At 44.9% G+C, this 27,471-nt stretch overlaps 4 protein-coding genes and 2 non-coding genes across 10 annotated transcripts; 2 read left to right on the top strand and 4 right to left on the bottom strand.

Moving 5' to 3' along the window:
• The first annotated feature begins 3 nt into the window (after window positions 1–3).
• On the top strand, window positions 4–11,999 carry ubap2a (ubiquitin associated protein 2a). 2 transcript variants are annotated; one of them, XM_037491003.2, is made up of 27 exons: window positions 4–116; window positions 1,950–2,087; window positions 2,487–2,564; window positions 2,787–2,897; window positions 4,510–4,672; window positions 4,765–4,848; window positions 4,939–5,002; window positions 5,433–5,530; window positions 5,693–5,751; window positions 5,843–5,913; window positions 6,034–6,208; window positions 6,333–6,603; window positions 6,701–7,005; window positions 7,236–7,447; window positions 7,564–7,846; window positions 8,152–8,191; window positions 8,334–8,502; window positions 8,936–8,987; window positions 9,243–9,546; window positions 9,644–9,735; window positions 9,828–9,878; window positions 9,956–10,049; window positions 10,136–10,561; window positions 10,651–10,755; window positions 10,830–10,897; window positions 11,005–11,196; window positions 11,289–11,999. In XM_037491003.2, the coding sequence occupies exons 2-27, from the start codon at window positions 1,992–1,994 to the stop codon at window positions 11,382–11,384; spliced, it is 3,759 nt and encodes a 1,252-aa protein (XP_037346900.2). In that variant the 5' UTR covers window positions 4–116; window positions 1,950–1,991; the 3' UTR covers window positions 11,385–11,999. The 2 variants fall into 2 exon arrangements, with proteins under 2 accessions (XP_037346900.2, XP_037346899.2); XM_037491002.2 differs by having other exon boundaries at window positions 4,939–5,047.
• Window positions 12,000–12,561: 562 nt separating this feature from the next.
• nop56 (NOP56 ribonucleoprotein homolog) lies at window positions 12,562–17,614 on the bottom strand. Its single transcript, XM_037491307.2, has 12 exons — window positions 17,516–17,614; window positions 16,762–16,851; window positions 16,565–16,679; window positions 15,986–16,150; window positions 15,534–15,732; window positions 15,033–15,220; window positions 14,544–14,695; window positions 14,257–14,357; window positions 13,831–13,979; window positions 13,508–13,629; window positions 13,187–13,300; window positions 12,562–12,961 (listed from the first exon to the last, which is right to left on the bottom strand). Exons 1-12 carry the CDS (start codon window positions 17,516–17,518, stop codon window positions 12,740–12,742), a joined length of 1,620 nt encoding a protein of 539 aa, XP_037347204.1. The 5' UTR covers window positions 17,519–17,614; the 3' UTR covers window positions 12,562–12,739.
• Window positions 13,372–13,439, bottom strand: LOC119194331 (small nucleolar RNA SNORD57). Its single transcript, XR_005114147.1, has one exon. It is a non-coding gene; the product is annotated as a small nucleolar RNA SNORD57 (small nucleolar RNA).
• On the bottom strand, window positions 14,781–14,911 carry LOC119194332 (small nucleolar RNA SNORA26). Its single transcript, XR_005114148.1, has one exon. It is a non-coding gene; the product is annotated as a small nucleolar RNA SNORA26 (small nucleolar RNA).
• Window positions 17,615–18,875: 1,261 nt separating the features above from the next.
• Window positions 18,876–21,297, top strand: mlnl (motilin-like). 3 transcript variants are annotated; one of them, XM_037490575.2, is made up of 6 exons: window positions 18,877–19,408; window positions 19,510–19,534; window positions 19,932–20,064; window positions 20,712–20,813; window positions 20,895–21,000; window positions 21,203–21,297. In XM_037490575.2, exons 3-6 carry the CDS (start codon window positions 19,945–19,947, stop codon window positions 21,208–21,210), a joined length of 336 nt encoding a protein of 111 aa, XP_037346472.1. In that variant the 5' UTR covers window positions 18,877–19,408; window positions 19,510–19,534; window positions 19,932–19,944; the 3' UTR covers window positions 21,211–21,297. The 3 variants fall into 3 exon arrangements, with proteins under 3 accessions (XP_037346473.1, XP_037346472.1, XP_037346471.1); XM_037490576.2 differs by lacking the exon at window positions 19,510–19,534 and having other exon boundaries at window positions 18,876–19,408; window positions 19,937–20,064; XM_037490574.2 differs by lacking the exon at window positions 19,510–19,534 and having other exon boundaries at window positions 18,880–19,408.
• On the bottom strand, window positions 21,268–26,122 carry zgc:64106 (uncharacterized protein LOC393348 homolog). 2 transcript variants are annotated; one of them, XM_037490569.2, is made up of 6 exons: window positions 25,734–26,122; window positions 23,828–24,067; window positions 23,265–23,354; window positions 22,940–23,128; window positions 22,381–22,404; window positions 21,268–21,824 (listed from the first exon to the last, which is right to left on the bottom strand). In XM_037490569.2, exons 1-6 carry the CDS (start codon window positions 25,888–25,890, stop codon window positions 21,676–21,678), a joined length of 849 nt encoding a protein of 282 aa, XP_037346466.1. In that variant the 5' UTR covers window positions 25,891–26,122; the 3' UTR covers window positions 21,268–21,675. The 2 variants fall into 2 exon arrangements, with proteins under 2 accessions (XP_037346466.1, XP_037346465.1); XM_037490568.2 differs by having other exon boundaries at window positions 22,381–22,490; window positions 25,734–26,120.
• Window positions 26,123–27,471: the final 1,349 nt, after the last annotated feature.

Below are 27,471 nucleotides of genomic sequence, written 5' to 3'. Positions count from 1 at the left end.
CTCGTGCTTAGTGAGTGTGAGGAAGTCCGTGACCCAGAGGGGAGCATCCACCGCCACGGCAGCGTACGTCACGTGACCACCTTGTCTGCTGCTGGCTGAGTGAAGCGTGTTAGCAGGTAATAAAAACACTATTTTACTTCTGTTTCTTCAAGTTCAATTCGTGTATGTCAATGTGTCTAAACCATATAGTTACGCGCGGTCGCGCTGAAATAGTTTGTGGCCGGCTTCGCTGTCTCGCTTACGCGGGCTTGTGAGGGATGTCTTTCGCAATTTTTCTGTTGTTTCCCGGCGAGCAATGTCGGGATGGGATTGGGCTCCGTTGAGAGGCCTTTTCTGTAGATTAGATTCAGCTACATTGTTGGCTCGCTAGGTTGACGTTTACACGCCGTGGACCCGCTGCCTGAAGCGACCAGCGTCGTTAAATAACTGAGCAGAATTATGAGTCCTTACGAGGAACGAGGGAGCCAGTTACACGGTCGTTTGCTGTCAACTTGAACCCGTTTTTGGTAGCACCGTGTTAGCTAGCTTCATCCCCGCTGCACCGTTTGTTCGGTATCGACGGTATAGTGTTCGCATTAGCATGTTAGTAGCTAACGCCGAGACGATGCTAACGAGGACAAAGGGACCCCAGTACCAAAAGCAGCAGGTCGCTCCGTGTTAAGTTTAAAATGACACTACAAGAATGTGATTTATTTTTTTCAAAATGGAGCTGCGGCGTCAACCGAATCGTCCCATATGTTAGTTTCTGGAAATAAGTTACCTAACAGCATCGGGCTAACGTTAGCATTGCTTCAAAACAACGCTGCGCTTGCTTTATCAGTCAAAAACACATAACGTTTGCTAACTTAAATGTGAGGTAGCTGTAACCAGGTAGAAAAAAATTCCGACACATACGAGTAACATGTTAACGTTGTGTTGATTTATTGTCATATCGGGAAGGTCGTGTCCAAAGAAATGGGATGAACATTTGAGATGTGCGGGGTTAACGTCACTGAATGGCTGTTTTGTTATTGTTTATGTTTAAGACCGTCCAGACCCGTACGTTAAATGACAGGTTGTGTTTTTAAATTCAGTATATTTTGCAGAAGCTACTTTAGGGTTATCGGTTATCAAAACAGATGTATGATTTTTACTGAAATTACATTTAAAGCCAGATCGTCCTTTTCGCGTTAGCTTTGTTCGGACAAGCAGCCAATGGCTGCGGTGCATTGTTCAACGTCACTCAGGCACTATGACCTGGATTGCTATTGTTCTATGACATATGATTCACTGGTCATATTTGTTATGTTATTATTTCAATGGACACCATTGTTCAAAGCTTGAAACACAAATCTCCCTCCAGGGTATTTTTTCTACTGCAATGCTTTGAGCACTCACCTATTCCATTATGTCCCAAGTGTATAAAGCCCTGTGTGTGGTTGTGAGAAAAGGTAAACGCGTATGAATGCATGGCTATAAGCAATCTATCCCATCCCCCAAGTTGTGTTACACAGTCATCTTACACAGAGAAGAATTTAGTATTTTACCGTGGTAGTTCAGTTTGTAGCATGTTTGTGTGTGCATATATTTTGTTGCATGAAGAGGGGATGTGGTGTGTGGTGTTCTGCTCACACTCTGAGGTTGTTGTTGTTCGTAAGAGGACATTCGCTTTCCCTCCTTGACCTAGGTTTTATGCAAAGCTAATGTGTCACCTGGTCAAATGTGTCATACAGCCTTCATTGGGGCATGATTGTGCAATACGGCCTTAGCTATGCTCACAACACACACCTTTCTTGTATTAAACTATTGTTTATATTTATTTATTTATATATAAACTACTATATATTTAAACACACACTCAAACAAGGGAAAGTATCATTGCTCGAACTTGTGTTCTTGATATGATCTGTGGGTTTCAGAGCTGTTGGTCGATCTCACTCATCCTTCCATGTTTCTTATTCCCTTTGCAGATTTTTCTATTTTGTACATACAGAGTTTTGTATATACTGTATATGATGAGCTCGCTGGGCGGCGACAAGGCCCGGGGCCCTCGGGAAAAAGCGCTGCCTCCTGCCACTCAAACATCACAACACCAGAAACAGATTCAGGTAAGCCACTGCAACCCCATGAATCATTTTAATGAAAGAAAGATCACACGCAAAGCAGGGACAGCACCCCAGTGTGCACATCTTTGAAAACAAAACCACAGTGCGCACATTTGTCAAGGAGACTTCCCTGGTCAATAATAACAAGGATTTTATTTTGATTTATTGTTACCAAATAGTGCTTTTGGTTTTAATAGTGACAATTAGAAGGCACTAGCTTTTTATCCATATAGTTAAATGTATACCGAGTCAATTAAAAATGAAAATCCTTATTTGTAAAGATATTTATTGTCTGAGCTGTTTTTTTCTGGATGGAACTTTCTTTCCATTAAAGTGGCATACTTTCATCTCTTTTTTTTGCTCCTGTGGCCCACATTTTACCCATTGTCCTTCATGATGCAGGCTACTGCCGAGCAAATCCGGCTTGCCCAGGTGATCTATGACAAGAATGATGCCGACTTTGAGGACAAAGTTAACCAGGTAAGTCAGTGCAAGCTGTCAATCTTCCATGACTCCAGTACTTTGTTTTAACAAATTAAAAACGCACATTTGATGCCATGAGTGACACTTTGTCTTCCTGTGACTTGTACGACTATGTTCTTAAAAAAAACCACAGTGTTTTGTCATTGGCACAGCTTTGTTGACTACTAGACAATGCTAATATGACGTGTGTGTGTGTGTGTGTGTGCTGCTGCTCTCCAGCTGATGGAAGTGACCGGGAAGAACCAGGATGAGTGCATGGTAGCACTCCACGACTGCAACGAGGATGTTAGCAGAGCCATCAACTTTCTGCTAGAGAGCCCCTCGGATATGGTAAATGGCATCATGTCTTATTTAATCATATCCCTTGCTGGCCTACTGTATTATTATAACGGAAGGCAGAATGTTCAACAGCTCTGTTTAACTGTTTTACCTAAATTTGGGACTTTTATTAGGGAATATGTACGAGCACACAATTTTATGGGTAAAAAACCCCCAAAAATTCATGAATTCTCAAATCTGCAGCAAATCCAATAAAACCTCTTAGATATGTCACTGTAAGAAAAGCACAGGTGAATAACCGTAACAATGGCTCAATACACATTATGTCAGCTGGTTTCATGATCCTGGCATTGTGCATGCGCACTGTCATTAAGGACTTTGCAAAGATTGTAGTTGCTGTGCTGCTCACAGCAGATTATCTTTTCGTCACAGACTGTTGGCAGGCTTACTTGAGTCCACCAAGGACACACCAGATCTCAGACCAGAGCCCTTTTCTTTGTATGTGGATGACAGTTATTCAGATTAAGAATGTTGACAATTTGTCATGAGTGAAAGATTAAAATTCATCTTGAGGTGTCAGAAGACACAAGTAGTTCAGCCCAAACTTGCAAAAGCGCAGCCTAATTAACAGTTGCCTGGATTACGGCCATGGCGTCTTGTAGTTTTGCATCAAAAGCTTGTTGAGCCTTTTCCAAGCCATTGGACAAACCTGTTAACAGCTGTATTGATTTAAACAGAATTTTATCTGTTCTGTCAGGCACTAAAGAGAGCTGAAGAACACTGCTGGTTCATGTTCAACACAGTGACAATAGAAGGACAAATTAAATAAATAAAATAGATTAAAAACATAGTTTATGCCTCTCTGCTCCTTTTGCTTAGTTAAGTCCCAAAACAAAGCGCTCAGCACACCATTACTCAATTTTAAGTTTTGTGACATGCTCAGAAGATAAACAAATGTTATCAAAAACACTAGATTGTTCTGTTCATGCTGATGAAAAAGCATTAAGAGTTTTACCTTGCTCAATGACAGTTGCGCTGTTTGCTTTCTAACATCAGGGACTTTCAGCATGAAATCCTCCCCACCCTCTGCTGAGAGGAAGGTCAAAGCAACCACTAAATGTCTGGCACTCGCACTCACGTGGTGTTCTGCCCGTATGTTGCTAGTCCAAGTGAGTGTCGCAACATTTGTGAAGAATGCCAGCTGGCACAGATGGCGAGCAGAGGCTGTAGGAAAGCCAGTCAGGCAGCTTCCTGGTGGTTTTGCTGTCTTGGAAATGCCAACAAAGACTAAATGTCATTTTTTTCTCTCCTTTTTTATGTGGAAATTTGCTGTGATTGTAAATAATGCAACATTCTCATTACATTTGGTTCTACTATACTCCTCACACACTTTTAACTGTAATAAACACAGGGAATGGTTGCAGAGTTTTATCTCTTGCTGTAAGAGTAGGTGGAGTCCATGGAAATAGTGGCCCATTTACTGCCCTTTGGCACAGATTTTTGATTTTCTTTTATCTAAAACTGCCTACCTTATATTTACTGAAGCATATTGTCTATGTTGATGCCTTGTTTTAAATTTAGTACAATAAGGTACACATGAGCCATGTATTGTGTGGCCTAATTTTGATCTACTCAGTATTTTATTTTCTTCCTCTGCGTTTAGACCTCATGGGAGACTGTAGGAAAGAAGAAGCCCCTGGTGAAGGAGGGTCCATCGGACAGCAAGGAGAACAAGGAAAACAGGGAGAAGAAAGGAGAGCGGGAGGCCAGCAAGGGCCGTGCAGCGGCCAACCGCAAGGGCAGGGGCGCCAGTCGCAGTAGGCCGGGTAAGAGTCTGCCGTCTCTTCTGCCGCGCCTCAGTTCCGGGATGTTTTCGATTACACAACACCGTTTCTAATGTGTGTTTGCACACGTCCAGCGCGTCCAGAGGAGAACGGAGTGGAGGTGACGCCAGTAGACAGAGGTTCAGATCGAGGTCGCAGGGCCAGAGGTGGGAGCCGAGGTGAGCATGTGCACAATAAAATAAAAACCCTTCAGCCCGCCCGAACCTGGAATGGATGTCGTTGACCTTTTTAGTGTGAATGTCACACAGGTTCTGGAGGTCGAGGCAGAGGCAGAGGACCACCAGGGAGCCGGTTCTCAGCCCAGGGCATGGGGTATGGTGCACATGCACACTCTCAGGGGGTTTCACATTCCTTTAGGTATAAATGATTTGGTACCAAAGTGTGTGTTTGTTCTCGTTTTTTTTGGCCAGAAAATTTGTGTTCTCTTTGGATTCTGAAGTGCATTTTTCTTGAGTTTCATTACCCATGTCTTTGTTCTCTTGGGGGTCTTAAGTCCCCAATCCCATTTGAGATGCGGTATCATATCAATAAAATAATAACTTCTGCAAAGCACCAGAAACCCATACACTATGAATGAATAACGCATCCCTCCTATAATGGAAGCTGTTTCCAATCATTAGTATGGATAATAAACAGTATAACTCAGTTTATTAGGACAATAATGAACTAAGTCTGTCAACCGCTGCCTGTCCCTTCAGTTTGTTTTCGTGTAACTGAATATTCCTCCTTGGCTCTCCCGCAGCCTCTTCAATCCAGCGGACTATACCTCGGAGGCTGGGTCAGGGAGCACACAGACTGAGGTGTGGGACACGGCGGCCAACCACATCACAGAAGGGACAGGTAAGCTGTGCAGAGCCATTTCTCTTCAATTGTAACCGCAGATTTATGTTAAACAAATGCATCTAATGTGTCAAGGCAGACAGTACAGCGTAGCTTTAATGCACATGTGAATGAGCTAAAGGTACCATGCATCACGTTGACTTACTTTATCCTCCATCCTAGTTCCCTGGAGGGGCCCCTTGGAAGACTGGGCGTCTGAGGACTGGAGCGAGGACGTTAGTGTGAGTGGACACATTTAAAAGTGGAGTCTGTCAGTCACGCAGTTTCTGTGTACGTTATAAATACCTGTGTCTCGTGTGTTTGCTCCTGCAGCTCTCGGAGACCAAAGTGTTCACCTCCTCGTGTGCACCTGCCGCTGAGAACCACATCACGCCTGGGCAGAGGTGAGTAACTGGCTCAATTATGACATCATACATAAGATTTACTTGTACTTATTTCTAACAAACTACATTGGCGAACTGGTTTGATGTTTGATGACCACTGACTAACTGTTCCTGTGTCAGTCTGGACCTCGCCTCGCTGCTGCAGAAGCCTGTAGTCGGAGGAAGAGAGCCACCTTCCTCCTCTTCCACTCAGAGTCTGATCTTCACGAACTCCCACCACCACCAGCCACCGCAACAGCAGCTTCCCCCCAGTCGCAACGCCACCAGTAGCACTAGCTATGCTCATGCTGCTCTGGTAAAAAAAAGTTGCTTTTGATACCCTTTTTTTAAAATGTCTATTTCCATTCCTTCCATCCATCATGTAAATAAACTCGCTAACGGAACCCGGCGATGACTCTTTCTCCTCGTGTCTCTGCCAGTCGTCAGTTCTGGGAGCTGGTTTTGGGGACCTGGGGCAGGCCAAAAGGCCTCAGCCCAGCGCTGGAGCCCAGATACTGGAACAGCTGAAGGGCCCTGGCCTGGGTCCGCTGCCTTCTTCCCAGGCCGCGCCTCCTGCCAGCTCTCAAGGAAGCAACACTTCCATTTGCCGACTGCCAGGCCTGGGAGCCCCTGTACCTCCACCCTCCTCATCTAGCTGGGACATAAAGGTTTCGGAATCCAACACCACCACGCTGTCCTCGCAGTTCAGCCGTAAGTGTTTAAGTGAGGTTCGGGTTTCTTTTTTTTCTTTTTTTTCACCCTTATTAACAAAGGCATTCATTCTCTCTGCGATTCCCGTGCCCGACAGGTGAGTTTGGCCTGCAGCCGGAGCCTTCTCTGGTGCTGAGCCAGCTGGTTCAGAGGCACAGCGGCCCATCCCTGCCACTGGCACGTCAACCCAGTCCTCCATCGCAGCAACAAGCGCCCCCAGGTTCAGCCTCGCCCGCCGCCCACCATGTCAGCTTGCCGGCACAGGGCGGTCCGGGGATGGCTTCTGCCGGTGCTAAACCTCCTGCCCCTGGCGCAGGGCTGGACCCTCAGGGTGGCAGTACACAACAGCAGCAACGGGCACAGCTCAAAGGCCTGAAACGAAGGATGCCTCCCTCGTCGAAGGTAGGGGATTGATGTTGATGAGGAGAATTATCCCATAACAATCTGACTCAGAAGTGGTCACTATTGCTTTCAATTCAGGGTTTGTCTCTGAAGGATGCGCCTGTCTTGTGTGGGTTTGAGGCTTTGCATCTTGGTTGTCAAGGCGACAGCCACACATTCGAGCAAATCTTTTGTAAATGACCACAATTAAGTACTGATATGAAACCTGACTGTTCCCTGCATTCCGGCAGATCCCCTCCACAGCGGTAGAGATGCCGGGCTCTGCTGACGTCCCTGGGTTGAACCTCCAGTTCGGAGCTCTGGACTTCGGCTCGGAGTCCGCGTTGCCAGAGTTTGGGGTTGTTGACAAGTGTGCAATGGCAGCATCCAGGGAGTCCACAACGGCCCCTGCACCGGGACCAGGGACACAGAGCCAAACCAGCCTGTATTCCAAACCCCTCAGGTACTGTCGCTGCCCACCGACTAGTTCTATCCGTTAAATATTCTCCAACGCATCGTAGATCAGAGAGCCTGAATGAAGGGGTCTGTTAACGGAGTTCTCTCCCCGCTGTCTTGCAGTGAGTCCCTGGGCAGCCCTCTCTCTGTGGCCCTGCCTCTGCCTCTCTCGTCACCAGAGCCAGTGTATCACTCCTCGGTGCCGAGGGCCAGCCTCGCTTCCTCCTCATTAGGAGCCGCCAGTACCTCAAACACCCCCTCATGTTCTTCTACAGCCTCCACCACCTCTCCTTCTGTACCCTCCTCCTCTCACTACAACACAGTGGGGGGAAGTTACGATGGGACCATGCCCCCTCACACACGACTGGCCTTTTCCCAGAGTAAAGAGGCCACAGGGCCAGTCATGGTGAGTAGAGAAGCGGCCATGTTAATCCAGCTTTGTGGGTGTTAGAGATGAGAAGTCATCCAAGTTAAAACATTCCTCGCATATCTGAATCTTTCATAAATAGAGCAGTCCTCACAAATGACCACGGCGGTCAGCCCCATGTTGAGAAACTGACTGAAAGGCTGCTTTGGTATATTTGATCAAGTCTGTACTTGATTCAAAGACGTTTTGTTCGTACTGTGTATGTTTGCTACATAGATTTGCTCGTGGTCTTGTGATCTGTTGTCGGTATACGCTGACACTGAGCTGCGTTTTTATACCACCAGAATGGTCTGAATGGTGTAAGGACCTCTGCTGCTCTAGACAGTAAGTTCCCTACTACTGATACATGTCATACGTGTTCGCTGCTGACTTTCTGCTGTAAATGTCTACCAAGAGCCGTCCCTCTTCAGCAATGCGACTTTGGGTCCATTACAAATGACGCCCGCTTCTCTCCTGCTGCTCTCAGCTTCATCAGCATCCTCTACCCCGAAGCCGGATTCGCCGTTGAACATCAGCAGCAACGGCGCCTCGGCACCCTCTTCCCACTTACAATCCCTGCCTGCACACAGCTCCAGCACGCTCTCCAACCTGACCCAGGACCTGCCCTCAGCCAGCCAACTCAACTCTCTCAACAGGTAGAAAACCCCTCATACGCCACAAGGAGGTGTTCCCTTTTCACAAGGCTAAAAAGGAGCTTTAGAAATCAGTTACATTTTCTAGTTTTTTTTTCCATGTTCTAAATTCTCTAGGGCAGCAGTTCCCAAACCTTTTCTGTCGAGCCCCCCTTTGATTATAAAGGAACATTGAAGGGACACTGGAGTCGTCTTTCTTTTAAAAAAAAAAAACGCGTGTGTGTGAGTCGGTTAGTTGTGAAATTGCGCCCCCCGTGCAGTTCCACGACGCCCCCGCAGTTTGGGAGTCACTGCTCCAGAGGGTGCAGCATAATAGGTTACTGCTGCTGCCACTCATGTGACTGCATGCATGAGCACAACGCAAATCTATTCATCATCACACAGAGAGTTTCTAGATGATTTTAAAAAGTCTCTTGCATTCCTTTCCTCTCTGCAGTCATGTCAGCAATCATTCCTCGTTGTCAGCTCTGGGCTCCAGCTCCCTCGCTGTAAGTACATGTCTGATAAATCCTGTAGTGTGATGATTCATCGTCTGTGATGATATGGAACCAGACAGCTGATGCTGCATGGCTCCAGTCTGTATTGCAGTACATGCTTCCACTTTGATTGCCACTGAAACCACAGCCAAAGTGCACCTTTGGCGCGGTACCCTGTTATGCACGCTTTGCAAAACAAAATCTAAAAGATGCAGAACTTTTTTTCGAACGAGGTGAACCGATGTCCCGCTTTCTCCCTGTCCGCAGTACACCAGTGTTGACAACAGCAGCTCCCACGCTCCTTCCACGGGCCCCTACACGTCATCGCAGCACGCGGCACTCCACTCGACCCACAACAGCAGCCACAGTAGCAGCGGCATGAGCCACCTGGCCAACATGCCCAACATGGGCAACAGCTTGAGCGGCACAGTCGGAGGCCTCGTCGGCGCTAGTGTGCTTCACTCTGCTGCCATTGCCGCCAGCTCAGCGCTGGGACTTGGCTCCAATGGAGCTACCGCCACGTCCAACCTCTCTGCACCAAGGACCACCACCCTGCTCTCCTCTGCCACTGGTGAGCACGTGTACTCCAGACATCGGGGGGGGGTCCCTGTGCGACGGGCCAAGTCCACTCATTTGCCAAATAACGCTTTGTGTCATTGTTTTGACAGGTAAAGCGCCCCCTAATTTATCCCAGGGGGTGCCTCCTCTGCTGCCCAACCAGTACATAATGGGCCCGGGGGGGCTGCTTCCAGCGTACCCAGTAAGTAGACCCTCAGGGTCTAGAATGATTGAAGGGTGATGGAATTTCTTTTACATTTCTAGCTATTGACACCTGCCCTTTGTGTTTAACAGCAGATCTACGGTTACGAAGACCTCCATATGCTACAGTCCAGACTGCCAATGGTGAGTCTCGTCAGCATATGTTTGGTCGTTGTGGGCTGTTGGGGCTCTTTCTCCTCATCTTCTCCTGTCCCTTTTAGCCCTCTTTGCAGGATTACTATGGAATCACATTCCCTGGCCCCACAGCGACTCTCTCTGGCAGAGACGGGAGCTTAGCCAACAACCCCTACACAGGTAAAGCACCTTTAACTTTTGCTGGCCTCATCCAAATTCCTAAAATCCAGAGTTTGTTTTTAAACAACGTCTCAACTGTTTCTCAGGGGAAGTCACAAAGTTTGGCAGAAATGACTCCACTTCCCCGGCGCCCCCAACGAGCCTGGCGGCCGTGCAGGCTGCACAGGCTGCTCAGGGCCAGAGCCAGGGCCAGAACCAGAACCAGCCGCAGCCCCCCCAGGCGCAGCCACAGCCCCAGGGCCAGCCGCAGCACCACAGCAGTCAGCAGGCCTTTCTGCCTCCAGGCTACAGCTACACGGGCCTGCCTTACTACCCCGGGGTGCCTGGTGCCGTACCCAGTGCTGCTGCCTTCCAGTACGGCCACACCATGTTTGTTCCCCCTGGGGGCCCGGGACCGGCCTCAGCCAAGCAGCACAGCATGGGCCTGGGTCTGGGAAACCCCTCGGGGAGCCCCTTCCAGCAGCAGACACAGCAGCAGCCCAGTGGCTACGGCCAGCACGCCTTCAGCTCAGGTCAGTGAGCTGACTCCGAACCGAGCGTTCCCAAAGTCTTTTCGTCATCATCGTGTGTCGTCTGAGTGCTAAACTCTGTGTCCTTGCAGGATATGAGGAGCTGACCGCGGGGCCAGCAGGAGTGGACTACAGTAAAGGATACAACTCCTCCTCACAGGCACAAGCCAAATCCACTGGTTCTGGGCCCGGAAAAGGCAAGCAGGAAAAAACAACAACAACAACAGCGTTTGGAAGGTCTAATTTTAATGTGTAAATTTTATTCTGCCAGGTGTCTCGGTGACTTCCAGTAACTCCGGTGTGCCAGACATCAGTGGAAGTGTTTACAATAAGACCCAGGTGAGCTTCAACCCCCACCAGCCGGCCACCATTGTGTCGCTGTAGAGTTCAGGGTTGCTGCATTTCCAGATGTTGAGTTTAATCTGTCCCGTATCTTCTGTGTGCAGTCTTTTGATAAGCAGGGTTTCCATGCGGGGACCCCTCCTCCCTTCAGTCTGCCATCAGCACTGGGGGGTCCGGGGCCTCTGAACCCCGGAGCGGCTCCTGGGGGCTATGCGCCGACCCCATTCCTCCACATCCTGCCTCACCAGCAACCGCACTCGCAGCTGCTGCACCACCATCTAGCTCAGGATGGACAGGTAACAGCCGCAGACATTTTGTTGTGGCACGGTTTTTGTTTGGTTTTGCCGTCACCCCCCAGTGGCTTACGCGCATGTCTTTGCGTGTCCAGGGTGGTCCGAGCCAGCGCAGCCAGTCCAGCAACCTGCAGCAGAAGAGCCAAGTCAACAAGTCGGGCTATGGCAGCTCCCCCTACTGGGCCAACTGAGATGGTTGCATCGACATAGCACCACAACCGCTATCTGACTGAGTAAATAGAGGGACAAACCATTTTACAACACAAGCTAAAACACACACACTACCACCCCTCCCCCCGTTTATTCTGTATATCCCCTTTTCAAATTTATGGCTGTTGTATGTAAAATATATTTATGTATGTATTTATACAGTATATATGTATTGGTAGGACATCAAATGTGGTTTTCTGCATTGTTTTTTATTTTGAAGGACATTTTATTTCAAAAAAATGTGGAAAAATGAGAATGCTAAATCATGGAGATGAAGTTGATGAATATACTTGAACACAAGCATCTTGTGATGTGGATTTCTTTTTTGTATGCATACATGAACTGAGAATGATGTACATAGATTCTACACATCATTGTCACGGCAAAGGCCTTTTTGTTTTAGAAGATATGTTTTGGTAACTTTTGTCTCCTGCATCTGTGAATCCTTATTGAGGGTGACTTGAGTTGGTAGCTTGACATTTACTTTGACCCTATTTCCCTGTCTTACTAGTTGGCTGGTTTCACCAGCCAGGCCTTTGATGTCATTTTAACATTGGTTTAATCCTTGTTGTCCAAATTAAAAGTTCTTAAGTTTATTGATCTGGAATCACTTAAATGTTTTTTCTGGAAAGATCCATAAACTTTCATGTATCCAGTATTTGCCTTGTTCAGGACACAGTACTCATGAAATGGTGACAGTGGTTTAGGCATACTTGCCCCATGTCGAAGTGCCCCTGAGCAAGACACCTAACCCCTAATTGCTGCCTAGGCAATAATGCAGTGCAAGTCGCTTTGGATAAAAGCGTCAGCTAAATAACATGTAATGTAAAATCGGGAGGGTTGACATTTATGGGTTCAGGCTCCAGTAGCAATATATGGATCAGAACATGTTGGAACTATGAAAACTATTTAGGAGGAACAGTGGTTTAGAGTGCAATCCCCTCCCAAGAGGTCAGTAAACATTTAGATGCCTGTCATTAATCTGTAGGTTGTTGCTTACACATTGAATGATCCCAGACAGTGCTAGTCATGACACCACTGAAGCAGTTTTCCCATCAGTAAAAATAAGCTACACGAAAGTCAGGCTCATGACTCAGTGGAAGACTGTCAATAACAGATCAGGATAAAATGGCTTTTGAGACAATCAAAACAATATGATTTATGTGACAAAGTTTAATGGACAAGATATTTACAAAAATACAGGTAGATGTCACTGACTTAAGGCACAGAAAAGCAATTCTTTGAGGTTGCAAAAACAACTGCTTACGTACCAGCAAACTAAGGATAAAAAAATAACTGTACACCAATATAAGATTCAGTCTTTTCTCTGTAGCCCTTATTTCTTCTTTTTCTTTTTCTTGTCAGACACAGGCGTTTCTGGGATCTCTTCTGCTGGCTCTGAATCCACCGCCTCACTCTTCCGTTTCTTTTTCTTCTTTGCTGGAGTATCCGCCTCCTCTGTTCCATTACCTGTGGCAGCAGATTCCTCGGCTGGGACATCCACTTCAGTTTTCTGTTTCTTTTTCTTCTTTCCCGGGGTTTCTTCTAAGCCATTCTCCTAAGAAAAGGTAAACATTATTTAGGTCATACTTGTGTGATCTGTAAAGTTAACACTCAAGTGACTGGATTGTCTGACTCACTTCAGTGATCAAGTCCATTGTCTAGGACCAGCCAATGGTTCGGACTCAGGATGATATAGCATGTGGTACACTGAGACAGGACCATGAGGGGTGGGTCCAGTCTCAAATCAAACATGCGTCGACAGACTACAAATGATTCTTACCTCCTCATCACTGTCAGCACCACCGTTCTGATCCTGCAGTTTCTTTGCACGCTTCTTGCGTTTCTTTTCCTTCTTCTCCAATTTCCGCTTGATCTCTGTTGCGACATCGGAAGCCTAAGATGAGGGAGAGAGGTTAGAAAAGGAACCATGAGAAACCTAATTTTCCCCTCATGGTTACAAACGCTGCATCAGCCTCATTAAATCAGTTTGTACCCCCCACAATTAAGTCAGGAAAAGAGTATCATCATTCACAGCGTTGACGTGTACACCTAAAGACACTTAAGGCAGTACATCCATCTACTTCCTTTCCAGGGAGCTCACCTCTTTGACAGCCTCTTTCATGACGTCCACATTCTTCCGCGGCACGTCGCCAGTTTCGTAGAAAGACAGGCGCTCCTCCACCTGCCCACGCAGCTTGTCACCGTACACACTTGTAGGCACATCTGCAAGAGAACGAAAAATGTAAATAACAGCCTTCCCTGTCTTGCCGTTGTTTAAATTGATATGTGGCTTTGCTCAGGAATAAGCTTGTCACCACCAACCCGAGGGCCGAATACTGTTGACGAAAAATATGAGCATCATTGCAAATATCTGCCACTCTGTACAGGAACGAGGGCAATATCCCACCATCTCTTGTGACTCACCAGAGAAACAGTCAATGCGCGAGGCGATCGTGCACTTGTTGGCCAGGTATCTGGAGATGCGTCCTTTGTTCTTGGCAGCAGCGCGGCCGATGAAGGTTGAGTGGAAGATAAGACCATACTTGGGGGTGTTGCCTTTAGTCTTTAGGGCTCTGTAAAATATAGCCGAATTTAGACACAGGAACGACTGTCTGTTAAACGAAGGGCACGAATCTAAGAGTGAAAAGTCATCTGCAACGCCACTAGTTCGGAGTTTCTACCTCAGTGCTGTGGGTGGCCGCTCAGACTGTGGGGGTGCATGAGGCAAGTGGGATCACGCCGTAAAGACTTTAAAATTAAGTCTTCCTCGGTCACCCAGCTCTGCTCCTGCCCAGCCCTGCCATCACTGCAGCCACCTCTTTCCCCAGCAGGAAGGGGGTGCCCCAGTACCTGAACAGGGCTTTCTCCGCTCCCAGGATCTGGACCGTGGAGGCCGGGTACTTAGCCAGATTGGTTAAACTGCCAGCATGGGAGATGAGACGGGCTCCGACCTATGAAAATAAATAATTTAATGTCACTCCCACTGACTTCAAAGAAAATAATTGCAGCAATTACCATTCAATGGACTATTTGAGGACCATCAGAACCGGATATATCAACACATTGATTCAGGGGATTGACAGATTTGGTTAGACATCATTGGTCCAAGAGAAATATATATAAAAACCATAACTTGCCACTTCTCCAATTAAGGCTGCTAGATTTGGAGCCACTTGGCTCATCTTGGAACGCAGGTACTCCTGCAGCTCCAGCCGATAGCTGGCCAGAGACACAACGCGAGTGGAGAATCTCTCTATGTTGATCAGGTCAATGGGAGAGATGTCCATACCTGGAGACGAGAAGATCATAGGGCGTTAATACAAACCCACCCTTTGCATGGGGTACAGACTATTTCACACTGGTAATCAAAAATGTGTTGTTTCTCCCGACAGGATCCGCAGTAAAGATTGGTGCCTTCACTACAGGTTTATGAGAGAGATACTTTGCCCCCCTGTGTTGGTCACCAAGGACAAATGTTAGTCCAGAGTGGGCAAAAAAGGGGCATGGTGGTGTTCCAAGTCTAGGAAGCTTTTTAAAAATGTGCCAATTAGCAGGTGTGCTGCACAAAGGCATTGTGTTACAGAAATGCATTGCCATAGTTTGTTGAAAGATGATAATTTGCTGACCCATAGACGACCGGGATGCCTCAAGAATTGCTTGAGCCTTGGGTGCGTCCATTACAACTTCCTCCAGACTCGGCAAACTCTCTTCTGACAACTCCTTCCTGTTTCCGATCAGCTGAGCCATACGGCAGTACATAAAGTTGTCCGACACGATCTTAATCAGCTCTGGGAAGTGGTAGCCATACCACTCGCTGCAACACAAGACAGGCATCGTTAGTTCAAGGATTTTGACACATTTATCCAATGTGCAAATGAATAAGTCACTTTATTGATTGGTATTACTTATTAATGTCTCTCAGTTGTTCAGGGTTACATTTAAATTGTCAGCACAGAAACTCAGTGGATTGACAGATATTTGAACATCATTACAACTGAGGACACAAATGTAATCACAACATAAATACATGGCACATTTGTCTGACGACTAGAGCAACAGATGTGAATAAAGGCAATGCCTTCTCACCATCTGGTAAGATTTGTTAGAAACTAAATTGTCAAACCTACCGCACACGCATGGAGAAAGTGTTGATGTCTTTGTCCAGCTGATCCAACAGAGCAATGGATTGTATGATCATGTTGTCGACACGGTTGACGTTGAACTTCACTTTAGCTCTTGAGTAGCTGTGGCCCAAACCCAGCTGTGCCTTTGAGGCTGCCAGGCCAGTCAGACCCTTGACTAGGGAGTGGAAGTGCAGACGCAAACCTGAAGCAAAAACACAACAGATTTAAAATTAAATTTAAATGGACCATAGTCAAACAGCATGGGCTAGAGGCCGTTCAGATTTTCAGTATGAACCTTCATGGGTCTCAGGGTCAAAAGTCACATCATGACAGGCCACCTTTAAACTATTACAGTTCCAACAATTGTAGAGTCATGTCCTTCTCCTGGGAAATTGCACCAAAACTACTATAAAATATTTTTTAGAGTAAATAAATAAGCCAGACAGCGCCCTCACCTCTGCCTATCTCAGCCACCACCCCTCCGGTCTGGATTGAAATGGTAAATTCTTCTTGCAAAGCTGCTCCAATTTTGGCATCCGAAACCCCCAACACGACTTTCTTCTTGCGGGCGAGGGGCAGATTGGTCTCCAGGAACAACTTCAGGTCCGCATGAACAACACCTGCAAGTAAAGAGATTATTCATTGATCTTAGGGGGGTGTCCTGTGGGCAGATGTTTTTATTTTGTAGTCAGTAGTAATATGAACTATAAATATACATTGCACTAGTTATGTATTCAATCTGGCCCTTTCCCCAAGTATAATGTATTTAGCCATGTGTCCATCTTTGGCCATGCAGGAAACTGTGCCATAGTTAATTTTGACTACAAATTGGGTAGTTTCTTAGTGAACATTTTTTAAAAGACCATTTATCTGCATTTTCAAACAGTTGCACTTCCAAAAACATTCCTCAGTTGTTCAGGTTTACATTTAAGTTGTCATCACAGTAACTCAGTGGATTGACAGATATTTGAACATCATTACAACAGAGGAACCTCAAAACCAGAAAAAAAACACAAGTAGAAAACCCGTCTTGCCTTCAGAAATGGCGTTCATGTTCTCCAGAGCCCCCTGGGCCGACTTGAAGGGGAAGAAGGCCGCAAGGCTCACCATGCTGTTAAACTTCCCGATGCTCAGCACGCTCTCCTCCACCTGAAACGGTTTACCGGGTTACATCGGGACCATCGTGCTGAAGGATCAGAGAGGCAAAAAGAGACGGGGCCGGAAGACTCACCTGAGGCAGCAGCATGCCGATCTCCTCCACCTCTTTGACGACGAACAGCGCGTAGCCCGCCGCATGCTCGAACAGCACGTGGAGCAGCACCTGCAGGAGGGTGAGAATTTGAATTAGGCGCCACACCAAACAAGCGTAGCCAACGTTACGGTAAAATGCTAGGACGACGACAAAATGTGGCTGTGGGTGCTCGTGCCAACTGCGAAAGTGCAAGTCATTGGTTCATGAAACCAACTTAACGTCAAGTATCCGATTGGCCTCAGTTAACGCTACAAAAATGTCTAAAAAGGATTAAATAGAACGGGAACTATTAGTTAATGTTTTGCCTTGGTTCAACGTAGTTATCAGATTACCTTTCACAAGCAACCACGTTGTCGGCATGCCGCCACGTGTTGTCTCGGGCTCGTGCGTAGCACTTATTAGCAATATGAAGGCCATCTAATGTTAGCAAAATCAATACCTCCCAAAAAGGGTGTAGTGAGATTTTAAAGTAAGCATCCTCAGTTGCACTTGTATGGTTTCGTCTAATAAAGATTCCCGTAGGGGGAGTTTAAAAGAATGGTTTCCGGCTAATGTTAGCCACCCATGCGGCTAGCGCGGCCACGTTGAAAGGCCTACAGCAAGACAGGCTTAACAGAATTAAGTTAACTTTTTATATAGTCTAAGGGCACCGGCATATTTCAGGAGCCGTCCACAGTTTACCTAGAACACCAAACTGCGTTATTACTGAAACAGCATACACAACTTATCTTACCATGATTAGTGAATCTCCGCAGCAGTACCCGTCCGCTCAGCTCCGACACCACGAGAGAAAGGCGGTTGCGACGTGCTTCTGCAGAGGGTCACGTGCCTTTATGAGGCGTTACCAGCCAAATATCGCGAGATCTGACCGAGAGACCGCCCAACAATACGTTGCTGCGTCTCCAAACACGTGCTTTCTTCTTTCCCCCATTGTCCTCCACATTTCTGCTGTTAATTTTAAGGCCAGCAAAGCCACAGAAATACTTACTGTTAATCCTACACAACAACAACTGAGTGAGACTGTGACATCCAAATGTGATCCTTTGGGAACGTTACGTAATACTTTCAAAGAGCTAGACTCTTGCAATTGTTTAGGACTTTCATTTCTAAATAATGAGCAGGAAGGAATACGTCATCTTTAATTTCCAGTACAAACCCAAGTAGTCAACATTGCAGAGTGATTATGCAAGCTAGTGATCCCGATCTTAGACCAGAACCACATGTTTTTGGGGGTGTTTTCACTTAAACATAATTAAACAAACTTTTTTTTAATATGGAAAATAAAAAATGTTTCCAGACATGAATACTTTGGAAGGGAACTTGAAAACAAAACAATCAAAAATACTGACTTTTTAACTCTAAGGAAAGTTGGAGTGAATTCCACAAACATAAGAACACATTATAAAGAGCCTATTGTTAGGTGATGCAAAAATGTAAAGAGAGCATGTGGTTCATTTTGGTGGTGCAATAAGTGCTAAGAGATACAAAGCTGAACATGTGTGTCATTGCACTGCAATAAAACAGAAACAACGGTGGCAATATTTTTCAATTTTCCACACCTGCTGAGTATTCTGACGACAAAGTAAACCCAGCCCGCAATAACATTTCTCCATCATGTAGGAAAACAGATAAGTGTCATATGTGGGTAGAAGCATTAGTTTTTTAGGGTCATGAGGTTTCCAAGAAGCGGAAGCGTTTGGGTCTGTTTCTACACAGGCATAAATTCCTCGCAGGTCGTAAATTGTGTTGGATATTAGTTAAAAGCAGAGAATTTATGACCGATCTCTTTAGGGAGATCTGTTTCTGGCTGCTACAGATAATCAAGAAACGCACGTATTAAGTATTAATCCAAATAACATTTTTTACAAAAAGTTTTTAGCATTGAACATTTACTCAAATATTGTACGTAAATAAAATATAACTTTTGTTGCAGTTACTTTGCATGTTCTGATTACTAAAACAACATACATTATGATGTAATATTATATATCAATTGATATCCTGAGAAATTCACAATCTACCTTGCATATGAACTGTATACAAGGAAGTTGAAGGTGGACCTTTACCAGTGTCTTCATTAGAGTGATGAGCACATTAATGCTTTAATATTTAAAATGATTTGATGGAATATTTGGAAGTGATCAAATTATTGGACAGTGTCCACTCTTATTTTTAGTTCTTTAAGAATGTATTGATGCTTGGAAACTTTTACATGGGTAAATAGATCAACCCTCACAACAATCACTCACCTTCACTGGGAACAGTGTTTTTCCAGTGAAGCATGGTTCCTTTAACCTAAGTACAATATCTTCTTTAACCCCTGAGGTTTCCCCATCAATGAATCATTTTCAATCAATCAATTGTCTGAGGCCTTTCATAAAGGAAGCATGGCGAGCTTACTGCACTAATAAAAAAAAGCCAGATTCCTGTGTAATACGCACGTTTCCAGGCGCGTGGACCACGGTGTCTGAAGGAGCCTGTTGAGGAGCGGATGTGAGGAAGGACGGTAAAATCAGCAGAGGGCTCGATATAAAGGCTGACGAGGACAAGCTGACGCTCAGACCAGAAGCTGTGCTCATCTCAAAGCACACTCCCTTAAACAACCGACCGAAGCTCACACTTTCAGGTGAGTAACAAACGGCTTGTTTTGCCTGCCTCTCCTTCTGACCCTCCGACCCTCCTCTGCTCTCTGATACTCTTGTCTTTCCTGTCTTCACTGTCTCACAGTTGGGTTCAGAGCTGTCTCGCTGTTGTAAGTACAGTTGGTCCATTCCGGCCTCTTATCATGTCTGTCAGCGGAGCAATTTGTTGTTCTGTTACTTCCATGCTCCTCCCCCACTCCTCCGGTCTGCGTTTCTCACTATCTACAATATATTTGCCAACATCTGCATAATAAAATGGGATCTTCTGTGTCCTTCACACGCTACACTCAGCTGTTGTTTCTGACACACACACACACACACACACAGACATGCATGCAATGAAAATGAACACTATTTTGACTGTTTGCTTCTCTTTGCCAATGGCCTGGCCTCAATGCCACTCAACCCGTAAGCACGGACTGTAATGTATGCCTGCATTAGCCTTCAATTCAGTGCGTATGCCTACGTAGAGCATATCTAAACGTGCACGTGTCTGTATGTGCCCAGGACAGGGGGCAGAATGAGCATGCGCAGAGCCGTTGTTGGTTGCCTGGTGTTGGCGTGCCTGGTGGGGCTACTGGCTGAGAGGGCAGAGGGACACATCACCTTCTTCAGTCCAAAGGAGCTGATGCTGATGAAGGTGAGCCGCTTGCGTTGGGTGATTGGGCGTTGAGCAGAAAAAAAGAGCTGATCAACAATGTAACAGTGGCGTTGAAACAATTAAATTATCATAATTCAATAAAGGTGTAATTTTTTCAAGCAAGGATGACCATCTCTGATTATTTCCAGCTCCTTGGTTATGAAGTTTTACTATTTTTTTTACTTTGGTTGCATTAAATTAAACATCTTTTGGTGTGTTAATTGGACAAGGCCAACTGTTTAATGACAACCGCCATATGATTTTAGAACTGCAGAGGACATTTATTTAGTGTTCATCTTTATTTGACACTGAATAATGATTTGTAATTGAAAGAATACGTTTCAGAGTGAGTACAAATACAACTATTTGTAAGTGTAGCCCCAGTGATACACAACACATCCAGATTAAGACATTCATTTGTTCTTTCACCATTTAACCCAACAGGAAAGATGTAATGCCAAATCCGGACGCACAAGTTCTTCATTTTGGCCTTTTAGTTTTGCGGCATTTTAACTAAGGTTAAAACGAGGTGGCCCGCAGTGCTGAATCAGTTTAAGACGCTGATAAATTGTTAAATGGCTGATGTAGAAAACATTTCTGTATTACATCATTTTCCATGTATGTGTAAATGTGTCTCTGTGCTGCAGGAGAGAGAAGGTAGAAAGAACATGGAGCCCCGATCAGAGGACGGTCAGTTCGAAGAGGTTACAGTCCAACAGCTTCCTCTGTTGGAACACGGTGGAAACCCTGTGAGCGCACACACCCAAAATCCCCAAATTGCTTCTGTTTTCAGCTAAATACAATTCATGAACATTTCTTTGTGTGTCCAGGATAAAATAGTGGAGGTCGCCGTCCGTCTTTCACCCAAACAGCTTGATCATGGGTCCCCGGTGCTAGAAGAGATCATCCACGACATTGAGGAGGAACTTCAAAAAGGTAAAAATGTTGGACTGGTGGAAGGCGTACAGTATTGAGAAAAAATGTTTAAAAACTACACCAACAGCTTCATGGCCTTGTTTCTTCTTTTATTACCCAAAGAGTATTAATAGACACAAACTTACAATATGATGATATATATAATATGATTATCCTATGATCAAATACCTCCTCAGTGACCAAACTCTCTCTGTCTCTGCAGCCAAATAGCGAGGTTGAAGACACCACGGGATGAACCAAAGCTGTACAAATTCTTCAGAAAAGCACTGATTGTCTAAATGTTTTATTGTGGGTTTACAGAAAATCAAGTGAATAAAGGGAAGTGATTATGGGACACACTGGAACCTCTGTTGTTATTTCTGAAGAAGCAAGAGTTGGCCACAGGGTGTCAGCATGTCTCAGGAAGCTCACTCATTCATGTGCCTGAATATTTCCTACAAAAACATAAACATACCATTTTTATGAGCTAAAATTACTTTGACACCACGACGGCTGATATGAGTCGATTAAAGCTTTCCAAATATCCAAGACATTATGCATAAACACCACTCATTGTGTTGGACCTTCTCACTCAAGTAGTGCAGCAGCAGGGTGGAATTCGACCCCTTTTCTGTTATCAAACCTCCGTTATCTCGATAGTCCTTTCAGAGCTTGGATGTCACCCTCTCGCTGATCTCAAAATCTTTGACCGCCAGGGCAGCGTCTCGAGCTAAAGGGGCGGGGAGGACCAGGTGGCAGTCGCTGTCGCAGTACTTCCCAGTTATCCCCTCCATTTCCTCTGCTACTGCACAGTAGATTGAGCTGGTTGCACCCTCCTCTGGAGACTGAGGAGAAGGAGAAAATGGCAAAGAGGAAAAATGTTGGATATCTCCGTAGGAACAAATGTGCAAACAGAAAAATTTGTGCAAAACCTCCAGTGTAACCAGATGTTAAGCGTCTTTAACTCTGAAGGACACCCGTTGCAGATGCTTGGCAGAAGGATAAGGGATATAGTTCAGTTTGGGATCTAAGAATAGTAAAAAAAAAATAGCCTTGAAGCTGCCACAGAAACTGATGATCTCAGATGTAAAAGTGGTGTGAACACTTTCTCTCATGTGTACAGCCAAATAAAATATTTGCATGAACACACAGCACTCATTGCTTGGAAATGGAATTGGATTGGAATTGTTTGAGTGGTTCAGTGGTTTGGTCTTTTCACGGGATTTGTTAACAGTAAGAACAAAATAAAACAATAACTTTGACTTTTTCGGCCTTTGGTTGACTGGAAATTGGGGTCTAAGCGAAGGGACAAAGAATTCTTTGGTACAAAATAAAACAAGAATGTCACTGAGAAATGAAGTGGACAAGGCCTATGCTAGATTAATACAACGATGTACTCACCATGAAGAAGAAGCATCCAATCAGCTGGAAAACAAAACGAACCAAGAATGGATAATGTCTCATCACTTCTGTCTTGACAATACCGGGGTGGACAGAGTTTGCCGTGACACCTACATGCACGTGAAGAACAGACAAACACATACACTAGAGATGGAAACCAAGGGGCATGATATGTAAGCAGGGCCAATGTCAGCAGCAAGTCTTTGAATGCAGACGCTTGTCTCTTGATTCAATTTCCAATCTTTTCAGATGAATCAAAAAGGTGAAAATCTGTTACAGCTGGCTCGCATTTTCAATATCTGCTTTGCCTGTAGATATTTTTAGATATTAGTAGAGTTTTTAAATTCTCAATCATTTTGTTAACCTTGAAAACTCACTCAAACTGTGCTGTATAAATGCTCTAAAAGGGTATAGTGTTCAAACGCCATTTCATTAATCAGTCGATATTTGCTAATAATCTCAACTCAAAAAGTAATGAAACCAATTTATACCATTTGATTAACTGTGCATGAATGGATACCAATGGGTCAAAATCATAATAATCTGGATTTTAGCTCACCTGTCCCTTCGAGCCTGCGCGCTAGCTCCTTCGTACAGATGATACTGTGCAGCTTTGTGTGGTTGTAAACATTATCCATGTGGTAAGTGAGGTTCTCGCCCCGAAAATGAGAAAAGTCCACTTGACCCTTCTTATGGTTGACAGAGCTCACGTTGACGATACGCCCTGGCGCTGAACGCTTCATCAGGTCTGGAGGGAATCGGAGACAAAGAATCAAGGAAACAGATGAGGAGGGGAGAGAGACAAACAGAAGACTAAATAATAACTGCCTCATGATAACAGCCAATCATCGTTTTTATAGCCACAACATTACTGCTGTTCTTACCCAGCAGCAGGTTGGTGAGGAGAAATGGTCCCAGGTGGTTGGTGGCAAAAGAACACTCCAAACCATCTTTGGTTATCTGCCTCGGTAAACCTGATTGTAAAAAATTGGATTAGATTTGGACACCTCATAATGTATTTGTTAAATATTACAACTAAGCTCTATCTTAAACTAAACTTACTTTACCTCATATATGTACACAGCTGTTTTTTTTTTAATATAAAAAACAACAACAAAAAAGAAAGTTGACCATAGATAAAAGGTCATGGACAGAGTACTGCTCATGATGATTAGTTCTAGAACTTCTTCTGTTGCTTCACTGGAAGCTTCGTGGAATCTGAAAAATGAAAACCTGTTTGTTTCATTTTCCGACGATGCATGAGAGGCGCTTTGGAGTTTGCCCAAATAGCATGGGGGGAAAACCACTTTAATAGTGGGTAGAAAAACTAAAGCAATGCATTCGGCGTATTTCATTATTGTGTGCTGTGTTAACTCCCTGTGATACAACAAAGCTCAGTGCTGCTTTAAAACTAACATTTCCTTTCTACTGCCTGCACGTGCGTCACCTGACACTCCTGCATTGTTGACGAGGACGTGGAGAGCTTTCTCCTCGGCAATGATCCCGCTGGCAAATTCCCTGACAGACTCCAGAGAAGAGAGGTCCACCAGGCGCAGGTGGACGTCAGAGTTCCCGGTCTTCTCCCTGATTTCATCAAGTGCCGCTGTCCCCCGAGCTTCGCTTCGACAGGCCATAATAACACGAGCCCCCCGGTGTGCAAAGTCCATGGCAATGAACTTTCCAATCCCTGACAAAGTGGAATGGAGCAACAAGACGGTTGCACAAAGCAGATAGAAATCAACACATCTTTTGAACCTGTAGGCTTTATATTACATGTCATTTAGCTTCCGCTTGTATCCATTGTGGTGCAAAAGGCATGCAGTTGTTTCAAAGAGTTTGGAAGTTGAGTTTCAGCTCCTGAATGCAGAAGAGTTGGTGATTTTTGGCTTGTTTGAGGTTTTATAATAATTGATAAGATTAAGAGCAGGATGGAGCTTTCGTGGTGTGAGGCTCTTTTGTCGTTTGGGCGGGTGAAGTGTGAAGATTGTTAGATAATTTAAAAAGAGAAGGAGCGAACGAACGCATCAGAGGCACGTGTTCAAAAATTGGAAGCCTGGAAGAATTCAGCCAAACAACTTCTCTCGTTCTGGTAGATTTATTCGTCAGATCGCAGGTCAAGTATGAGCGCTGCGTTTGCAAAGGCAGGAGCAATCCTGCCGGCCCGCAGGCCGGAAGAACACTAACCAACATCAGAAAGAACATCATGTTTTATAACCCACTGAGACAGAGAAGGAAAGCATTTTATTGGCACTAAGCTGGCGTAGAGGAGGATCTTCCACCCCCCCCCCCCCCCGCATCTAAAGATCCGGTCACATCCAATGTCCAGAACTCCTGACTTAACGTAAACAATGAACAGAGTGTGTATGTTGGATAGTGGTGTGACTTCGACCCCCCCTCATCTGGCACACCGGCTGGTTGATCCGCTGACCTTTTTCAGGACAGAAACTGACCCGCTATCTAGACCCACAGAGAAGACACAGAGTGTCCCCGTGTCTAAATCAACACCAGACAGCGGACCCCCATCCTGCCAGACTGTCTCTGCCTTGCTAGGCACATCCTGCTTGCCCTCTGACTTCGAAATCTTCAGCAAAACAGGGCAACAATATTCTAACTCAGCACTAAGAAAAAGTATTTTGATTATCAAGATGTTTTTCATACTGAACTCAGTGGAGCGCGTTGTAAGAATGCAGCAGGACTGGACCTAAGAGCCTATTTCAGCTGTACAGCCATCTGTCAAGGACAGCTTTTCTTCGACTAATTTCCGCGAGAATGCCTCGTTGAAAAGTTACACAATGTTGTTTGAAACTATTTATTTCAGTTCATTTAGTTCATCTGTAAATCTATCAGTAACGTTGCAGTTTGTTGATTTATATTAGGCAAATGCTCTGATTTGCCCAACGTGTAACTGCACATGAGTAATGCAGCGTTAAGTTATCTGGCTTGAGAATCTTGGAATGTCTTAATAATTACATGTTTCCCTGTGTTGATTACCAAAAGATAAACATGTAGAGAGGATCCGAGTTGCTTAACCATTTACTTTCCAACAGAAGGCAATATATATAATAACAACTACAGGTAAACTGTAAACAGCTTTAGGATTCAGAAATTGGAAATACATGCTTTTTAAAAAAAAAAAATGAACAGCTACAATGAGTTATGTGGTCAAATGAGTAAAGAGACCGAAAAGTTGATGTTGAATAAAGTTGAATAAAAAGAGCCTTTGTCCATTTGTAGGTTTTTCTTGATGAATGTAACAAAAAGAAGCTCCTTATTCCTCCTACCAAAAGGTGTTGCCTTTCTTTAAAGCGCACACCCTTGAGATCGTGAACAGCAGAATGCAAGAGGCTACTGACCCGTATTGGCTCCTGTCACTATAGCGGTTTTCCCTTTTAGCTGCACGGAGCAGTCTCGTGGATCCCAGGGCCCTCTGCGCTGCCTGCGCACAACGAGCACGAGCACCCCGCTGAGCAGGGCCCAGACCGGGTGACAAAGTACAGCCGGCAAATCCATCGCGCCCTCAGTCGAGCCTCTGCAGACAACGCGGTGACACGGGAACCGGAGAACAACTGGACGGTATGCCAACACCTTCTTCTCCCCGCAAGTCGGTGAGCCTAATGCCAAGAGCCCGAAACAGCTGTAAAGAATTAAATGATGAGGAAGCTTTCCTGTAGTCAGCACGGCGATTTTGCGTCAGTGGAAGTGCGTCACCGCTGCCTTTTGAAAGAAAACTACTTGTGTTTGTCACTATTACTCATTAACATGGAGGCTGACAGTAAGAAACACATGATGGCCCGATTCAATTTTTCTCAATTATTATGACATGGATTATTAAACAGCACATAGAAGATACGAGTGGAATGTATGGTATGTGATCTGCCTTTTTAATATTGCTATTAGTCATTTTCCTAAGTAAAGTGAAACAGACCCGGCATTTAGCACTGGTCAATTAGCTAGAACCTTGAACACCTGCTGCAGCAGCCGCATTAATTCAAATAAACACCTGACAGGGAAAACATTTTCTACCATTTTTGATACCTTATCTAGTGCACATTTTGCTGATTAAAGTCATATAGACATAAAATAGACTTGTAAGAGGGGAGGTTTTGAATGTAGGACACGTAATGTATAAGACATTTCTAATTCTTCCACTGCACAGCCTATAATGGACCCATGTCACAAAAAAAAGCTTATTGATATTTGACTCAAATATCAATAATGAGTGTAAGCTCTGTCAGATTGTGCAACAGTCAAGACATATAAATAGAAAACGATTCCCTTTCTGGCCGTACAACATATTAGTAGTGATGTTCTCAGACTGCACGCATCGAGGGATTGGTTTGTTACACTGAAGCAAAAGGGTGAAAAAGATCATAGTTATTGGTAGTTGGAAATGCAATTAGGATAGCAAATACTGTATGTTTTACTACTAGAAATGGGGTCAAGGAATCTCAGAGGTCAGTGTGTAATGCAAAAAAAATAAAAATAAAGGAAAAACCTCAGTCCAAAAGGCACTTTCTCTGTTTTTTTCAACTGAAAACACCCTCACGTTCATTGATTTATTTGTGCTGTACGTTTGCCGAATTATCGCCACACACTGAAACTTCAGAATCCAATGACAAGATGACACACATTAACCAATTCGATAAAGGGTGATACAGGGTGGAATTTCCAAAAGCTGAGACCACATATGTATCCATACACTAGTGCAAAGTTCACAGGTCAAGGCTCCAAGAGTTAATGACTCTTCAGATAAGCCACGCTGCATCATTTTTGAAGTTATTGCCACGATCACAAACCCATACCTTCAAAGCCACACATGTGACCTCCTGAAATTGAAAATGTCCCCATTTTGTATTGTCAACTAGAATCTTCTGATGTTTCAGTGGCGCAAGTTGGACAGACTTTATGCATCATATATTCATGACTCAGCATCTCTAGACTCAATCGTCATTAACATGTTTTGAAATATAAAGAGCAAAGGTCAGTGTTTGTAAGCTTCCACTGTGCTGTCCAGATAAGCATAACGGTTATCTATGAAGTTGTACATTTAATCAATACTTGTCTCTGTGGTTGCCCTGTAGTCGCTTGTTA

Source organism: Pungitius pungitius, chromosome 8, assembly GCF_949316345.1.
Source record: "Pungitius pungitius chromosome 8, fPunPun2.1, whole genome shotgun sequence".
NCBI lineage: Eukaryota > Metazoa > Chordata > Actinopteri > Perciformes > Gasterosteidae > Pungitius > Pungitius pungitius.
The sequence above is the reverse complement of the archived record's forward strand: the minus strand, read 5'-3'. Positions and strand labels throughout refer to the sequence as shown.

Bases quoted from the DNA above. Each gene is read 5' to 3' on its own strand.
- ubap2a (XM_037491002.2), top strand. From the start codon at position 1,992: ATGATGAGCTCGCTGGGCGGCGACAAGGCCCGGGGCCCTCGGGAAAAA. The intron at 8,988-9,242 runs GTAAGTACATGT...CCCTGTCCGCAG, and splicing joins TGGGCTCCAGCTCCCTCGCT to TACACCAGTGTTGACAACAG. The intron at 11,197-11,288 runs GTAACAGCCGCA...TTGCGTGTCCAG, and splicing joins ATCTAGCTCAGGATGGACAG to GGTGGTCCGAGCCAGCGCAG.
- nop56 (XM_037491307.2), bottom strand. The intron at 15,733-15,985 runs GTGAGGGCGCTG...TTTTTGCTTCAG, and splicing joins GGTGGCTGAGATAGGCAGAG to GTTTGCGTCTGCACTTCCAC. The intron at 14,358-14,543 runs GCAAGTTATGGT...TTATTTTCATAG, and splicing joins CAGCCTTAATTGGAGAAGTG to GTCGGAGCCCGTCTCATCTC.
- mlnl (XM_037490576.2), top strand. From the start codon at position 19,945: ATGAGCATGCGCAGAGCCGTTGTTGGTTGCCTGGTGTTGGCGTGCCTG. The intron at 20,065-20,711 runs GTGAGCCGCTTG...TCTGTGCTGCAG, and splicing joins AGGAGCTGATGCTGATGAAG to GAGAGAGAAGGTAGAAAGAA. The intron at 20,814-20,894 runs GTGAGCGCACAC...TTGTGTGTCCAG, and splicing joins TGGAACACGGTGGAAACCCT to GATAAAATAGTGGAGGTCGC.
- zgc:64106 (XM_037490568.2), bottom strand. From the start codon at position 25,890: ATGGATTTGCCGGCTGTACTTTGTCACCCGGTCTGGGCCCTGCTCAGC. The intron at 23,129-23,264 runs GTAAGAACAGCA...GATTCCCTCCAG, and splicing joins CCTCACCAACCTGCTGCTGG to ACCTGATGAAGCGTTCAGCG. The intron at 21,825-22,380 runs GTGAGTACATCG...CCTTCTCCTCAG, and splicing joins TTGGATGCTTCTTCTTCATG to TCTCCAGAGGAGGGTGCAAC.